We start from the raw sequence: 18,766 nt of genomic DNA, 5'->3' as shown, positions 1-18,766 counted from the left end.
ATCTTAAATTAACAGAAAGATACAATCCCCTATTTACAAAAAAGAAATAAATCTGATTAAAATAATTGAACCAAAACATAAAATGCATTGAGGTAACAATTTCTGGAAACGATATTCAACTAATATGTCTCCGTTTTACTGGAGTTATTACATTTAACACAAATAAAAACACCAAATCATCATTCTTGACCAACACATCACAAATATGTGTAAGAAATAAGAAAGTTATCCTCCTCAAACCATAGAATGCTACAGGCCTTTTAAACCAACAGGTCAGGTCCGTGTTCAGATAACACACAGGTATTATCTGGCCTTATTATCTGGCCTCTCTACCAAATGAAAAGGGGTCTACATAATGCATGCAATACAACTGTTTCGCTTCTCTTTTAAAAGTGGCAGCTTTCTTTATTTGTGTGGATTTTCCTGATTGTGGGTGTACATTTTGATGCGTTGGCAGATTACAGTTTTGAATCACTACCATCAGTCAAAATATGCTGATTCAATTCAATTCAATTCAATTCAATTTTATTTGTAAAGCGCTAAATCACATCAACAAACATCTCAAAGCACTCTTACAATGATAGAGTACAACAGAACCCAACTAAACCCTTCCAAAGCAAGCAGATGTAACCATCAACAGTGGCCAGGAAAAACTCCCTCGCATAGAGAGAAGTTCATAAGAACTCCCTCTTCGGGAAGAAACCATCCGCCTTGACCGGTTGGGGGGAGAAGTACATGGGATAGGACAGGGAGAGAGAGGAATAGAAGAGGGAGAGAGAGAGAACCACAAGAACTCGACTGATGTAGAGCAGAAACAGCAGCTCAAAGAAACCCTGCAACATGCTGCTTTTTTAATAATGCACATTCAGTATCACTGAGTGTGTTTCGGCTCTATAGATTGGTCCCAGGTTTTCTTTTAATGTTTTTTTAATGTGGCTCCACTTTAAGGAGGTTTTGTTTGAATTAAAGTGATTGATAGAGTTAAAGGTCAACTTGTAACACTGAGTCAAATTCCAACTAAAATAGAAAAAGAAAAAAAACGAAACACTATTGCTGTTTGTGTCTCTTCTAGTCGTGATTTCAGATCACCATCTTAACATTAGGTTGTTCCATGTCAGATTTAGATTGTCTTGAATACGCCTTCATTTCAGTAAATCTCTAATTCATCAAGTTTACTTTGGCAGATTGTAGATAGTGGGGCCTGCTCACATGGGACCCCACACATTGAGTGGCAGAGGACCGCACATGCCTGAGCCCAGTCCCGGATTACACTGCAGCAGCAGCAGATGTGGCATCTGGGATTTACAATTAGAGTAATATTGCCCATCATGCTAAAAGCTTGTTACGCTAGTGTAACAGGAGAGCCTCTGGTTTTGTCCTTGTGTTGCACGTGGGGCGTCGTTGTTAATTCAGGTGAATTAAGCAGTTTGCATGTTGCCGCAGCGATCACAGAGACATGAGGCTGGGAGACCAGGGGCCAATGACAGACTTTAGGGTGAAACCTCAGACACGTCGAATCAGTCTAGTCAGTTATGTGTTGCTTCAGACTTTAAACTGTATGCATCTATCTTTTTTATGCACATTGTACTCTGTCCCCATTTTTTTCCTGTGATTTCTTTTTTGTATTAAAGTTGTGTGTTCTTCTGCTTTTATTGTTTATCATTTTATCACCAGACATTGGTTCAGTTTGCATGCAGCCTCATTTGTTTCTGTCAAGCACAATGGCTTTGTTCTCTCTGTTTATAATGGGCCTTTCTTCATTGCTTTGTCTCTCATTTTAATCAACAGTGGAATTTATGAGCATTTATCTGTCTTGTGGATCAATCTTGCTCATTTACAACAGAGAATGTGTTCAGGTGGAGACATCATTTTACTTAAATTAGGTTGTCAACAAACCAACTGGCTCTCCATGAAAATTACAGTTCATTCCCAAATTACATTTAATGTGTAAATTGGTTTTCTGGCAGATTGCTTCAGTTTTTGAGGTTGGTAGTGGCTGAATGATATTCGAGTCGATGTCAAGGGGAAGAAGTTGTTGCCATATTGACTCCCGAGGGACTTTGTGTGGGTCGTTTTCCTGTCTCCATAATGTGGCATTAAAGTTTTCCACAATTAGTTTAGTTGTATGTGCATAACTTAAAACGAAATGACATTACCCTGAGTTAGCCTTCTCATACAAATATGTTTTGCGAAGTTCAGCGAACAATAGATGTCATTGTGTCATTAGAGAAAAATGACCCCGAGAAGCAGCACATGTTTACTCCACACCAGGAGCGCGGTCAGTGTACCTGTAATCAACAAGTTGTGCCACAGAGGAATAACACACTCCTTGTCAACCCAGGTTGGTCAATTTCAGTGAAAAACCAACAACACATACATTCTTCATCCATGATACGGCACAGAGTACCAGTATTCATACTTGTGAAAAGATCCCCGATACAACCTGGCGAGTACTACTGTACGTGATGTCATGCATCAGCAACGTTGCCTACACGTACGCAAGGAAGCATGAGTGATGTCTGCGTTTCAGAGATTCATTAATATTAATGAGAACAGCGGCAGAGCTGGCCTGTTTTACATCCTGTTCGCAATCGGTACTCGGTATCGGCAAGTAGCAAAAGGTCATACGTATTTGTATGTCTCCTTTAAAACAAAAAGCAGTATCCGTGCAACCCTAATGCTAATTTTATGTTGCTTTCTGACAACTTCCTTGGTGTGATTAAGAGGTCGAGTCAAGGCATGTAGTGCGAGAACTGTGTAATGGAAAAGTGGCGTATGTGTGAGATCCAGCAGGTACCTGGTGACACGTAACAGATGTTTAAAGGTTGTCACTCTGCGTGCATGAGCAGGTCTTGTTTAGGCACTCTGGTTGCTTCAGTGTAAAAACACACACTTGAGGTTCATTGAAAGCAAGTACGGCATGAATGTGTGTGATTGCCTGTCTCTCTGTGCTTGTCCCTTTTATAAACGAGAGATGTTAACTGCCTTCTCCCACAGTAAGCAAGGATCGCCTCCGGATATAGAAGATGGATGGCTCGTGGATATTGTAATTAGTTGAGCGAGCCAGCGAGCCAATGAGTGTTTTATATTTAACTCTTACAGTGATCTGATGTTTCTGTCAATAATGACATTGAAATCACTTTGCATCAAAAGCCGGCATCATTTCATAATATTCAACATCAGTGGAGTTAAAGTAAAGTATTACTTTAAAAGTATTTATTCACCTTGGACTAGGCTGACATTAACTTCATGGTACATGAAGCTCTCCCTTTGCCTCAAGAAGCGGCTCTCTGAAGTAGACCCACGACTGATCACACATAGATCGAAGAGGAGTAAAACATTCATCCATGTTGCCTGTGAGATGCTACATCCTACAGGGTGGAGACACAGTCAGACACATCTGACTCATTATAGTCACATACACGAACAAAACCTTTTTTCAATGTCTTGTCATTAACACGGAAGTAAGTTACTGAGACCTGAAAGTATTTTAATCTCTTGATCTCTGGAATCTTCATCTGAGTTAGTATATACACTGTACTATATATACTGCTTCTATATGCTTCTTTTTGCATGTCATAATCCATGCCATTATCCCATATCTGATTGAACAACCTCTATTATAATGAAATTAGATTAAAAAGAAACCCAAGTTTAGTATTTAAAGCAGTGTTAACTTCCTAATCCTCAGAAGTGCAAAACCAGATAAAGAAGCAATTTCCTCTTGTGTGACACGGACAATATGTACATTCATTGTCCCGCTGGTCTTCTCTCCCCCTCTCTCTAACTGGTAGAGTCAACTTGGTAAAGACGGTGATTCTCCCGAAATTTCTTTATTTGTTCCAACGCGTTCCAATTTTTAGAAGAAAATCATTTTTTTCAACAGTTATACCAGACAATAATATCATTTTTGTGGTTGAACCAGACTCCCTGCATCAAAAAAAAACTATTCTACAGCTTCCCCAAAAGCTAGGAGGTTTGGCACTACCTAACGTTATACAGTACCATTGGGCATGCAATATTAATAAGCTCATTTGCTGGACAAAGATGCTGACACAGGTCCTTTATGGGCTCAAATTGAACGGCGATCTTCAAGGTTCTCGCTACAGTTCCTCCTCATTTCTCGCCTCCCTGTTAAGCTTCACAACATCTCACAGAACCCAGTTGTCAACAACTCATTGAAAATCTGTCTGCAGTTCCGTAAACATTATGGCTTGAATAACTCTTCAGCCTTAGCCCCGACATTTCTGCCCTCCCTATCAAATCTGGTGAATCAAGGGCCTGCTACATGTCAAGGATCTTTATAAAGACAACATATTTGCTGATTTTCCGGAGCTTGGACCAGGCTTGAACTCCCTCACTCTCACTTCTTCCATTTTCTTCAAGCCAGGCACTTTGTCCAAACCACCTACCCCTTACTTCCCTCACCACCCACCCGGGTCTCTGATTGACTCTCTGCTCTCTCTCTCGACCCGGCACAGAAACGCTCCATCTCAGTGATATACAACTCCATCGACTCCCTCAACCCAAGCCAGATGGCCAAACTGAAACAGACCTGGGAGGAGGAAATCGGAACATCAATATCAGACATCTATATCACAAGTGACAGTTGTAATAGATGTAAACAGTCACCCGCCAACCATACACACACGTTCTGGTCCTGTCCAAACCTCACTGGCTTCTGGTAGCAGGTTTTTGACACTCTTACTACAGTGCTTGAAATGGAACTTCTCCCTGAACTTTGCACTGCGCTGTTCGAGTCCCCTCCGATAACAACAGTTAATCTACCTGTGATGAAACGCCGTGTAATTGCCTAACCCCAAATGGAACAGCAGAAGGCCGCCACCTCTCAGCCTGGTTTTGCAGGTTTCTTCCAGTTAAAAGGAAGTTTTCTCTTTTTTTCTTTCCACTGTCACTTATGCTTGCTAATGTGGGATTGTTGGGTTTTTTCTCAGTAAAAGTGCCTTTAAATGATTGTGTGGTTTTTGGCACTATACAAATAAAATTGAACTGTTTCTGCGGATGAAGTTCATCGAGGGAAATGAATGAGGACTCATAGACTGAATTCAATCCCTACTGTTATCATTACAGGTCAAGCTTTGAATGGTGTTTTACAAATGACATCAGTCCTTCCTTCTGTTTTTAAGTAAATGCATTTTACTTTTAATGTACTTTTGAATGAATGCATAAAAAATATGTTTTTAATTTAGTCTTTTTTCACATTATTCTGATTTATTGAAAATATTCCTCAAACATGCTTCAAACATGGTCAAAACTGTTGTCAGCGTTTCCAATTTTGACGTTCTATTTATTTTATTTTTTGCTTCGAACTCACATGACAAATACTTCTTTTAAGGATTATTTTCTCTGGATATAGGAGCCAGAGTCAATGCAAAGAAGCTCAGAAAGTCACATTTCTGAGTTGTGATCATTCTCACAGGAACAAGAAACAGCTAACAACCTCGTTTTAGTTAAATCTGCAGAAAAATGACAAACAAAACGGTGTATTACAAGCAATGTATTATATATAACCAGTAACACTCATATAGGCTTACACAAGGATGAAACTATGTTTGTTTAGACATTTGGAAGATGTTATCGATGACAATTTCACTTTGTACACATTGCATAGTTCCCTTTCAGAGTCACTATGGTGGATCATTTTGGCGGCACGTTTGGGTTGATTTCCTTCTGCTTCTCGGTCATTTCAAAGGGACAAATTATAGCGATGTGTAAAACTACTAAAAACAAGATGCAACTACTTATTTTGAAATCTTACATACCCATGAACAAAAAAAGTATTTCATGCAAAATATTAGTTCAGTTTTTATTCCTCCACACCGTTCTTTATGAATCTAAATCAGCAGGTGGAAGCGTTTCACACAAGTGCACTATTCACTACTGTGTCCAACTCAATATCATGATGCTGTGTGTAAAAATCATCCTCGCATACAAAGTTGACAAGCTCAGACCTTCAGCTGCTACGAATCGTCCACAGACAGAATGAGGCAGTCACAAAAAATATGGAGATATGCTGTTGGTTTTAGGTCTTTCGTGGGATTATCTTAAATAGATTATTGCTAGCCTTATCCTTTAAACATGAATTCATGTGAGTATTACCACAATGATGCAGGATGCCATATACATACCGCTGTTGCTAAATGCTCACTTAGTTTTCAAAATTGTTACTTTTATTTGATTTCATCTGCTGTGGCACTGTGCATGTGGCGGATGACACGTTTCCAAATGCTCTTCAGCCTTCGCATGACCTCAGACCACCTCTGTGCTTCTGTTAGTACATGTGTACCTTCATTTGTTTTTTTATTACATACAATCATGTGAATCTGGCTTTGTGAGATAGAGGACTGGGTCAACCTGCTCTGAATGTGCCTCACGGATGTTGTTTTTTCACTGTTTTACCTTGTACCACTTTGTTTTGTTTAGGTTTTGTTTTTTTTTCTTTTTCTTTTTGGCGGACTGGAACAATCCGCTGTCCAATTGTTCAGAGAGCTCTCTAATCCAGCCTTTAGATCTGAGTCGTGCAGCGCAGCCTAATAGGATCGTAGTATTAACCCTGATGACTGTGCCACCAGCTGTCGCAGAGCCCCCTGTTGGCCACAAGGAGCAGCAGGCCTGTACTGGAGGGTGGAGGTGGGATGGGACAAGGCAGAGGGGTTGACTGACAGAGAAACGGACAGACACAGATTGACAGGGATTGGGAGTGTGTCTGTGTGACGCCTTTAGTCTGATGTGAAATAGCGAAGGAAGCGGCTCGGGCGGAACACGCAGCAACTCCTGAAGTGCTTTATTTTTGGGGGGATGACTACCTCTTCAACATCTCTGTGAAACCTCTTTTATTAACAGAACAATCGTTTTTTTCTTTTTCTCTATACTATACTTTTTCAGTTTTTTTTTGTTTTTTTTTGTTTTAGTTTTGCTTTTTGTCTCCCTCAATTCCATCTCCATCATTGTGTTGTCCATCTATTTTGCCCCAACTGCTGCATCCACACACTCAGAGACATTTCCTAAGTGTGGCGGCAGCTGTTTGACTCAGTGCTGGCTCTATATGGCTGAATAAGTAGTGAGAGGGGGCTACACTCTGGTTGTCTTCTCTGAGTGGTTGTGGAGTTACAGTCAGGACCGGGACAAGCAGGAGGAGGTGGTGGAGGATGGCCGTGGCTCTGGATGAAGTGTGGGGGCGGGTGAAGAATGTCTGCAAGCAGAACGGTCTGCTCATCCTGTCTGTGTTGGCCGTGGTCATCGGCTGCCTGCTGGGCTTCTTCCTCAGAGGCAAGCAGCTCTCCGAGCAGGTCAGTTGGTTAAAACGCTGGGTGCTTATTGTGACCCCCCCCCCCCCCCCCCCCCCCCCCCCCCCCCCCCACACACACACACACACACACACACACACACACACACACACAATCACCTGCTTTTTGCCCTCTGCCTGTCTGCCTGATTTCCCCCCACCAGAGTCTCAGTGTGATACCCCATCTACTGCTTTCCTCCAAAATGACAAGTTCAATTCTGACACCCGCCCCCATACCTCTATAGCAAGCTCTGTTTCTTATTGTAAACGCCCCCCCTCCACACACACACACACACACACACACACACACACAAAGCTATGATGAATTCAAAGACGCAAATATCAAGTCTCACTCTGAATCAGTGAACTCTAGCTGACATGCTGATCTGATTCTACTACACCTCTGCAGTGAAAGAGGTACCACCTAATGATTGCTGCATTGTGCTTTGGAAAGATGAAGAGAAGGCTGCACTGATGGATGCTCAGTTTCCCCGGGTTGACTTTCTTCTCATGCTCAGATCTCGAACGCTAATGTCAAAGATCCTATCAGGTCGGCCGTTTCTAATGACAACAAAAGAGGGGGGGAAAAATGAAGTTTTGCTCCTGGAATATTTTGAATAAGAGTTCAGACTCATGTAGAATCCAGGCTGCAGCAGAGACTATATTGTCATCGGAAAAAAATACATTCCTGAGAGGGAGAGATTTTTCTTTTAATGTGAAAAGGTTTCTCATCAGTCATTCAGATTGCCTTTGAACTGAGTGTATCTGTGGGATTGCTGTAAGGGAGATTAACCATCAGTCGCTCATAGAAACACCAAGTCCATCACTCCTGCTCATTGACATTGTTCACACAACACTGTCAGGGAAGTGGAATTAAGTAGCTGGGATTCAGAAAAATAACAAGAAGCTCCTGACACTGCATGCCACATCAAATATACGCACTTCTAAACCCAAAGTGTTTTAAAATGAGACGTCGAGGATGTAGGTGTGATGCGTGTTTTATTTGTATGAAATAAGATGCATAATACGAATTAATTTCTGCACCAAGACACGGGGAGCCATGATTTGATGACAATAACAGCCATCTATTTGATATTGAGCTCACATTTCATTCAACTTGCTTCCGTATTCATGTGAGCAAACTGCCTGCTCCTGCAGGTGGGAACTGTCTGATGGATGTTGATGAAGTGCAGCGTCGAGGCAGTGAACTGGGGGCTTCAGTCTGCCATGGACTCTCATTAATACTGCAAGATAAACCAAAACGAACGTGCATGTTCTATCTGACTTCAGAAATCCTTTCATCTAAGTTCAAAAACAAAACTATATTCAAAGTTTACAGGGTACGAAGTGTTGATAACTGTGTGGGTTGTGTTTAATGGCAGTGTTAATGCCTTGGAGCTCATTGAGAAGCAGTCAGATTATTTTGGCCTTGAACCTTCAACCAATGATTCAGTCACGTCGCGGCTCACATCTCTGAGATCCATGGTTGGAGAACACTGATGGCTTTTGAACGGGATGTCATTGAAATTCTTGAGTCTTTATATCATTACATTTGGTGTACACCGCCAGGCAGAGCTTAAGTCAACCACTTCGCTGCCACTTGTGTTTTAATTTGTGCAGTTTAAATGGAACTAAACTGGTGATGCTAACATCTGAAACTGCAAATGGACGAACACTAAAGCATTAAAGAATATGTTAAACCTTCTCACAAAAACAATCCACCAAGTAATTGTTGAGACATTGTGGTCATTACAGTTGACATAAAAACTTCCAAAAGTATCTAAATCGCCTCCTTTCAGTGCCTTGTAGAGGCTCAGACTTTATTCATGTGAACTTTCCCCAGCTACTGTAGTTCAAATGATTTTTTTCTTTTTCTTTTGTGTTTGGCTTTGATTGGTTATCTAAACTGATGAGGACGGTGTACGTCAGCACTGGCAGCTGCTTCAAGGAAATACTCATTCATTCATTTTATTTCATTTCTCAGGGACAGTGCAATATCCATAGATATATATATATAGCTCGACACTAATTTGCAACTCTCGTCCCTGGATCAGGTCAAGAAGGTGAAAGGCACAAGCTGGAGTTCAAGGCTCCGCTATTCATTCACCACTGCACGAAATCTGGTTATAAATTACTCACTTGTGCAAGATGGCAGAGCTTGAAACTGTGTTATTATGAATTTAATCTATCCAGCGGGATGAAAAAGGAAATTCGTCATTCATTTTTATACCACATTCAATCTATAGCAGATTATTTGTGGCTCATTGCACAATCCGCAGGCCGTATACAGCCTTTTGTTTATCCCCGACCAGCCTGTGGAGGTCAATGAGAAATTATGAATCATATACAAGTTACTATACATGGTGCATTCAATGCCATTCTATTGCTTTCATTGAACAAAGTTTGTTGTTAGAGCCCGATATTTAACAACAAACCAAAATGAAAGAATGACCCAAATTGTTATAAAATATAGTGTAATAAAAACTGAAATGTAATAACGGGTTGATAATTTAAGAAAAGTGCTGAGACTGAAGTGTAATAAAAAAAAAAAAATGAACCCTGAACACAAAACTTAAAAACTTTTGCTATTACATTATTAGGCAGGGAAAATATGTTTCCCCTAGTAGTGTAATAATTGTATTACTTCATAAAGTGAGTCAATCATTTATGGATTGGACTGGAACTTGAACTGCTTTAATTTGAATAACACTGAAAAAAATGAGCTCTATACGTTTGGACTATTTATTTATACCTATATCTAGTTACAGTCTATGGGTTGTTTTTTTTTTTTTTTTGTATTGTTGCTGTTGTCAAAGTCATTTCTAGTCTTCTGTTCTCTATAATTTGTAATCCATTTCTCCAGTCACCAGAAGCGGACAATATAAACCCACAAAAATGTTCTTTCATTGTAAAAGAAATTAAGATGTTGATGCAAAGTGTAGAGCTTACAACAAAACACGTACTTCTCAAGTCGCCACATGTAAAACCATTTATCAAGATCATTGTGTTAAAGGGTTCCAGTTAAAACCAACATGAGGCAAAACCTGCAGGGAAACACAAACATGTCAGAAATACAAGCACTGTGTAATGTGCTGCTTTGAAGTAAGAGATACTGTGATATGAAGCAGGATTCTCAGGAAGGATATTAGCTGACCCCGTCGACCTTCATCGACATGTTGTTGATGCTGCTAAGAACAAACAATGTTACCAACTGAGATAGAAGATTTTAAATTCAATTTATATGTATGGTGCCAAATGCAACATATTCATAAAAAAATAAATAAAAAAAACCTGAACCTACAATAAGCAATCAATAGAGTCAAAGGTTAATGTAAGATCTCTCACTTTCAGCATTCAACTAAAACAACTACAAATACATGAACCCCCCCATACACACACACACACACACACACACACACACACACACACACACACACACACACACACAAACACAAGCTCAGTATTGCACAGTAACACTTCCTAATCAACCCATTATCAACACCACTGCAGCCCCCACCGCCTGGCACTGAGCAAACCAAAATTAGAATTATAATTACTCATCCTTGCAGATCTCGAGGATCTCTGAGTAGATGCACTCAGTGACTCTATCAGGTGGCTGCTCTGGAAACTAAATGAAGCGAATCTGAAAGGTGAGGGAATTCAACTTCCTCCGAGAGTAAGTTAATCCGACCGCTCTCCTCATGGTGAATGTTGAAGCCACACTTATAATACAGCAAAAAAAAAGAAAAATCATCTGTTGAAACACGGCAAGCAGCAGCCTGCTCATGTTTTTACACCCACAGTGGGTGGAAATGAATATGCAGCATGATAACGCCGAGGATCAGAGGAAGGTCAGATTGGTAGGAGTGATAATCTGGATCAAATCTTTACACTCTAAATCAAAGCAAGTTTATTTCCTAGGATATTTAATTTAGCAGAAGAAATTATGTAAGAGAAAATGAAGAAACAGACCACACACACAAAAAACAAAATCCCAACGTCTATGTCTGGAAAATCACATTATAAGAAGTGGAGGAAGAATATTTGAATGCCGATTCAAGGTTCAACAAAGAGCCACCATGTACGGTGTGTATACGGCCTTCAAAGCGTGGGAGGATGAGTCCACCTTCACAGATGCTTGTTTTCACACCAGGTAGTAATTATCATAACTGTTACGCTCTTAAATTCATGCTGAAGTTTATTTTAGAATTTCAACTAATCTCACATACTGTGTTATAAATACCTTTTGAGGAAATAATGTTTAGTTTTACCCTCCACCTGTTTCTTGTTGTCTTCGTATTTTTTCAAAAATTAGAAAGGAAAAATGAAGCAGGGAAAAGGCATCAAACCGACCACCTTCATACTTTATCAGCCTGCAGCGGACTATAAAGTTTGAACAATTGAAACGATTTCTGTTATTAACCAGTGCCAACACACTGTGTGTGGTGTGTGTGTGTGTGTGTGTGTGTGCGTGTGTGTGTGTGTGTGTGTGTGTGTGTGTGTGTGTGTGTGTGTGTGTGTGTGTGTGTGTGTGTGTGTGTGTGTGTGTGTGTGTGTGTGTGTGTGTGTGTGTGTGTGTGTGTGTGCGTGTGTGTGTGTGTGTGTGTGTGTGTGTGTGTGTGTGTGTGTGTGTGTGTGTGTGTGTGTGTGTGTGTGTGTGTGTGTGTGTGTGTGCGTCAGCAGATGCCACAACTCAGTGACAGCTGTGTTTGTCCTTTTAACACACAATACAAACTCACATATACTTGCACACACACACACACACACACGCGCACACACATTCTTGTCTATTTGGCCTCAAAGCTCTCCGGCTCCAAAACAAACACAAAAAGCTTTTATAGCTCCATCATCTCACTGCACAGATGTGATGTACTTAAATTTCATTTATTCATTCGTCGCTCTTCACCTCTCTCACATGTCACCACAGGCTTTTCCTCTCCTGTTTAACTTACATCTGCTTGATTAGGCGGTCAGCTCAGTGCCACGTCCTCATTTGGAAAGTCTTTGTTGAAGCTGTGTTTGCCCTCCACTCTTTTTGCACTTCCATACCTTTAAGAAGTTCTCTATCTATATGCTCAATAAATTGTTGGCGAAAATATACGAAAGTTCAGACAGTTCAGACATAGTCATCATTCTTTCCTTCACAGTTTGCAAAAGCTTGTCGGTGTCTTTGGGTATTAACGTGTGATGGTAGTTTTTCTGAAACCTTTACAGTAAAATGTCAGCTCAATGATCAATAGATCCCAGTGAAGAAAAATGTAATTTTCTATACGGTTATCAAGAAAAATAATAGTCACTGCAGTCGGAATGCCCGTTCAAAGTTTTGGAGGTTGAATAAAGGCATTTATTCTCCACAGGTTTTCAGGGGTCAAGTGTAGCTCTTTTTATTTTCTGACAGTTTTCGGTGTTCCTGTCACATCTCCTGCAGGATGCCTGCGTGCATCTCTGCAGAAGATTCTACTCACTTCTTTAGTTTATTTTCCATCACCATAATATCTGCAGAGCCTTTTCTTTTCTTGTCTATAGGATAATCCCAGATGACACGCCAATACTCTCTATTATTGCGTAGTAAATCAGTTCAATAGCTATTGACTTCAAACTGTTGCTCATGGCAATTCTCAGTGCCATTCTCTTTTTTTTTTTGATTAGCAGTTTCTAAGCACCCGAGGCAGAATACATGCCATAATCATTAAAACGGATGACCACTATGAAGTCTTTTTTTTTTTTTCATGATGAGCTTCGTTACTACTGCACGTACAAGCTTACAAAAAAAGGATGACGCGTGACTCTTTCACGGCAGCGAGAGGTAGTAATCAGCAGAAAACAAGGAGCAGAAAAACAAAATCCCGACCTCCCGATCATGGTGGTACATGTGTGACTGAAAGACACCACAGATTTACAAACAAACAAACCAAGCACTGCACAAAATAACCCGATATTGTTGGGGTTTTTTATTTTTTTTGTCAGAACATTTGAAAAAGATTGAAACCAGCTGCTCACTAAGATTCAGAGCAAACATGCTTCCGTATTTTCAATCATCTGTTTTCTTTAGGAGACACACTGGCCCGGTGTTATTGAGCAGTAATCTTACACACTAATAAGCACATCCAGCGTGTCTCTGGGGACGGCTCTTGGTAAACACATCAGGCATCTCACTCTGGCTTATAATGTGCTTCTTATCACACTATCAACAGCGTAGAATATCTTTCTACGTCGACAGTTTCTTTACACTGCGGCGTGTGAATTGTACTTTGCTTCCACCTTTGAATCAGTTCCACTCTTTCTTTCTTTTTGTTCTTTTTTTTTTTTAACTCACACAGGCTGCCATTAATAGACCACATACAGGAAGCAGAAACATAAAGGCCACTACCTCTTTGGTTTACTAAGAAGCACCCGGGTATTATCGACGGGGATGTGGAATAAAAACGTCTCCGGTGAAGCTCTTTCAGGAACAAAGACGCTAAAACTGAGAAGCAGTTTGATTCTATGAACGGGTTATTGAAGCAGCAGGCGACAACAGTAAATGTGACCTGAGTGGTCGCGCCTGGCATTTCCATACATCTACTGTGTTTGGCGCACACACACACACACACACACACACACACACACACACACACACACACACACACACACACACACACACACACACACACACACACACACACAGACTGTTGAAATGAAACAAGTTTTTCTCTGCTGTTTACAGGAGGTGAAGTACTTCCAGTTTCCGGGAGAGCTGCTAATGAGGATGTTGAAAATGTTAATCTTGCCTCTTGTTGTATCCAGGTAAGAGCAACATCATTCATATTACAATCATAAGCACTGAAATGCTATTTGTTCCAAACAATGAAAAGAACAGTCGCGTGATTATTAGGTGGAGGTTGATTTTCATAACTTGGAGATGGTTGAGAGGAAAGTTTAGTGAGTTAAAGTTCTTCACAGGTGGGAAGCACAGGAAATGCCATATTCCATATCGTACAATAACACAATCCGAATTACTCGTTGCCCTGAGCAAAACATCCCTACGGTCCAAAGAGTATAACGATGAGCGCAGTGATGCTTCTGGCTGTGACTGAGGAATTGGTGCTGCCGACCCTGATTGACTGCAAGTAATCTGGATGTTTCACTAAGAAATATTGGGCTGCATGGTTGGTTGTGATAGGACAGGAAAAATATTTATTCTAAATGTATTACAGTATCACAATTAAAAAAAAAAAAAAAAAAAAAAGCACAATATTGGCAGGCAATGTTCCGAGACCTTTCAGAGGAATGTTTAGGAAAGGTAATTCAACAAGCTTTGCTCATGGAATGGAAAAGCTGCAGGACAAGATAATATATCAAACTAACCAAAAACAAATAGAAAAGGCAATTTGAACATTTTAATTCAAAGGAAGGAAAAGAAAACAAAAGGGGCGATTGAATACAAACGGATTAAACGGGACAATAAGACAGGCAGCCCGAAATCCCAGTTACAAGATAATAGACAGCAGACTTAATTCAATTCAATGAAAGGCAAGTGGATAACAAAATAAATAATAAAGATAAAAGAAAACCTGGTCTCCATGTAGAAGCATACCAACCAGCGAATGGGAAATTATGTTGAATTTTCCTTTTAAAATTGGAATAAGTTTTATTAACACGGTGCCAAATGAGAACATCAGTTTACACAATGAGGTCAAGACCTTCATTGTTATAACAAGGGGAACTCAATTAAAGAAAACCTTAATCAGTACTTGCAAGCAATCAAATCGAGAAAAAACTAAATTGAGCAATCAAATCACTATATGTATCGTCTTTCATCAATGCATGTCTGACTGAATACTCCATTCAGATGAAAGATGATGCTTTTGCCCTGCCTGGTCATCTTCACATGGCTGCATGGTGACTGATGCTGATTTAAAAAAAAAAAAAAAAAAAAGCACACACAACCTAGATGACATTTTTACTGCACCCAATTACCTTTTTCAACATCAAGGATTAGAGAGTAATGTTTATATAGACGTAAAGCTGTTGCCCTTTGATAGCTTGGGATGCATTCTTAGCAGAGCGCAGCCTGCCAGATTCTCCAGTTTGATTATTTTAGGACCAAAGCTCTTAGTTGCCTGCATGAGGTCACTGATGTCCCCAACACACACAAAAAAGCCCTCCCAAAACAAATCATGCAAACGCACCAGTTACATGCAGGGTGCTTTGTGCAATAAGCTACTTACAATCTATGCAACAGCAAAGACTGGATGAGAAGTTAATCCTCCCTCTCTCTGTCTCTGTCTGTCTGTCTCCCGCTCTGTCTTTATCTCTATCTATCAGTAGTTGTGTGCCTTTATATTTCTTTCCCCCTGTGCTGCTTGATCGGAATTCAAATGTGTGCTACATATACATTTCAAGACAGCCGTGATGCCAGGGGATAGCCTCAGGCGTCAGGTTTCCTGCCGAACGTGAGGCACGTGAGGCCGAGAGATGTTAACTAATCTGAATCGGTCACTGTGGGCAGGGGGCCCAAACACAGCCAGACACCACTTCAGGACTCAGCATTGAGAAAGCAAAGGCAACAAATATGCCATACAGTAAACAAAGGCTACTTCTGAGGGGCTCCTGTTCAGTGCACTTAATGCTCCCTGTGCCTGCCGGCAACAGGGTGGACGCAATAATGGATAATGAAAATGGAAAACATGGCTTGTTGCTTAAGAGGAACGGGCCGTGTTTTGTGTTCGCAGCATTTGTGCTCATCATAATTCACGAGCTCCCACTTTCTGGGTTGACGTCCTCATGGCGTCCCTATCTTCACAACCGTCTGCATATCGCTGCATCTCTTCCACCCTGTCAAGTGACGCCAGCTGAGAGTATCGAGACCGGGTTGCACAGATCGGCTGGTGGACAGGGCGCGCGGTACAGTAGGGCTTATCTAGGGGGTGAATATCCTCCCTAGCCCTATAGCCTGTCTGTCCCCATTTTTTTTTCCCTCCCAGCGCCATCTGCGCACAAGCCAAAGCGGAAACCAGATTATCCCATGGACGCGTCATGCAGAATCAATGGCCACTACACTTAGTGCTTCCTCATATCCCATGTCTCTTTAAATTTTAGGGAGGATTGCATTTTAAACCTTGCTTTAAAAGTAAAACATGCTGCCCCCCCCAAAAAAAAAATCGTTGTTTCTTTTGTCCCTTTTCCTGCTTAAAGAGAGAATTTTTATTCTAATTATAGCTCCAAAAGCTTTTACTGATCAATGGTTCGCTGCGATCTGAAGGTCAAAGGTGATGCACAGTAGTTTTAATGAAATGCAGCACATCCACACAATGACCACTGTCAGGAACAAATAGTAGATCAGAGCCTGAGCACTGTGCTGCAGATCCCAGTTTGAGTGCCCAGCCAGTTGTTTACAAGCTTTCTTGAGGTACAAATCACATGTAACCTCAAGTGTGTTTCTGTAAAACTCTGAAGTATAAATGATTGTTTCCAAGAAATTGTTGGTAGTCCTTCCATGAGTTTCCTTCGTGGGTGTTTTCGACTTTTGCTTAAAAAGAGAACAGATTTATAATATGTGATTGGAATTGTTGAATATATTTTTTAAAACAATTGAAGCTCTTCACTATTCAAGGGCTTTTAATGCTTTCATTGGCATATCCTATTCTTATTTCTGGAAATGAAAACTCGATTTAGAAAATGCTGTAATACGATGTGTGTGTGTGTGTGTGTGTGTGTGTGTGTGTGTGTGTGTGTGTGTGTGTGTGTGTGTGTGTGTGTGTGTGTGTGTGTGTGTGTGTGTGTGTGTGTGTGTGTGTGTGTGTGTGTGTGTGTGTGTGTGTGTGTGTGTGAATCACAGTGAGATCATTATCAGATTTAAATCCTCACACACGCTCCTGATGTTCATTCATCTAATTAGGTTTCTTATGCAGATGTGAATATGTCTCTGACTGAAAAAGAAAAAAGGTATGATTACAGGTATAATGAGCTACAGAAATTTGCATGGCACAGTGTACTGTCCAAACTATTAGAGCCTAATGGATTAAATGAGGAATGATTCATATTGCACACTTTTCCTTCTTATTCACTAAATGAATGTGTCATTATTCATATGATGATGATGATGATGATGATGATGATGATGATGACGACGACGGTGATGGTGATGGTGATGGTGATGGTGATGGTGATGATGATGATGATGATGATGATGATGATGATGATGATGATGATGATGATGATGATGATGATGATGATGATATATAGCAGAGAATGGAATTGAATTAACACTTTAAATAAGACACATTTATTTGGAATAAACTCTCCACATTATTATTAAAGAAGGCTGTTTCAGCCATGAATTGCTCTCAGAACATTTAAAAATGCAAGGCTAACCACAGAGAATACAGAATTTAAACATTAAGATAAAGTAAAATCCTGTTAAAGGGGTGCATGCACGCAGCCAAAAAGCAATGTCTTCATCAGATCTGAGATTAATGCATTTAGCTCTCCATTACCTGACCGTCTTATCTCCAAAGGGTCTTGACAATTCATATAAGAACTGCATGCGGTGAATTAAAATACCTCCGATAATAGAATGTCTATAGAAGCAAAGTGACCTTACATCAGACTTTAAGAGTGCATCTTGGCACACAGAAAACAGATTTATATATATATATAACAGACTTAGATGTTTGGTTATCTCCAAAGGTTATGCTTCCACATATTTACACTGCAATTGGCTTATGAAAGAAATTTTAATGGGTGGATTAAAGAAAGAAAAGAAGAAACTGTCAGCTAGTTGAGTTTTTCTCTGTGAAAGTGCCTTGGGAACTGTTATTTACTGTAGAAATAAAAGTTAATTGAACTGAACTGAACTGAACTGAATTGATAACAGGGATTTGTCATTTTTGTCACATTTCTGATAAATTAGGTCACATTCTCATCATGTTTCAAAGCCTTTTGTCATTTTTGTAAAGTTTGTAAAGACAATGTGATTTAGTTATATGTTCCTAGCTGCAAAGTGGAAATGAAATTACGTCTGGATGCTGTAAAAAAAAATGGAACGTTCCAAATGACCAATTTAACTCGATCAGTCAATATCTTAGGATTTGTTCATCCTCATGAAAAAGTGTATATCTCAGTACCGTAAGTAACTTAATAATGAAAATAGCTACAACTGATTAAAAAACAGCAGTGATACTTTAAATGTGTAGGATTAGTTTCCATTTCCCACTGCTGAGCAAACCACCTAATGTGTCAACAAATACATTTCATAAACCCTCCCGTTTCTGTCAAATGATTATTTCCACCATCATTTCTGTTGCTCGCGGTCATGATTACCATCAGTGAAAAAAACATATAGGTCTGTTTGCTGAAATCGGAAAGCCTGCGCTGCGTACTGTCAGTGGACTGAGACCGACTGGTTGCAGAAGATTGATTGTCCTTATCTCAACATACAGGCACTCATAAACACTTCAGGGTTTTCCCTTCCCCACT

General features: G+C 40.2%; 1 protein-coding gene across 1 annotated transcript in view; it reads left to right on the top strand.

Moving 5' to 3' along the window:
• Positions 1 to 6,668: 6,668 nt before the first annotated feature.
• The window catches only part of slc1a7a (solute carrier family 1 member 7a), a 30,403-nt gene continuing 18,305 nt past the window's right edge, over positions 6,669 to 18,766 (top strand). Inside the window, exons 1-2 of the mRNA XM_080484273.1 lie at positions 6,669 to 7,310; positions 14,013 to 14,092. Coding sequence (XP_080340399.1) covers positions 7,170 to 7,310; positions 14,013 to 14,092 — 221 coding nt within the window. The 5' untranslated portion in view covers positions 6,669 to 7,169. The remainder of the gene's footprint in view (positions 7,311 to 14,012; positions 14,093 to 18,766) is intronic.

The sequence above is a fragment of the Lipophrys pholis genome (assembly GCF_963383615.2).
Source record: "Lipophrys pholis genome assembly, chromosome: 1".
Taxonomy (NCBI): domain Eukaryota; kingdom Metazoa; phylum Chordata; class Actinopteri; order Blenniiformes; family Blenniidae; genus Lipophrys; species Lipophrys pholis.
Note: the sequence above shows the minus strand (reverse complement) of the source record. Positions and strands in the feature narration are given on the sequence as shown.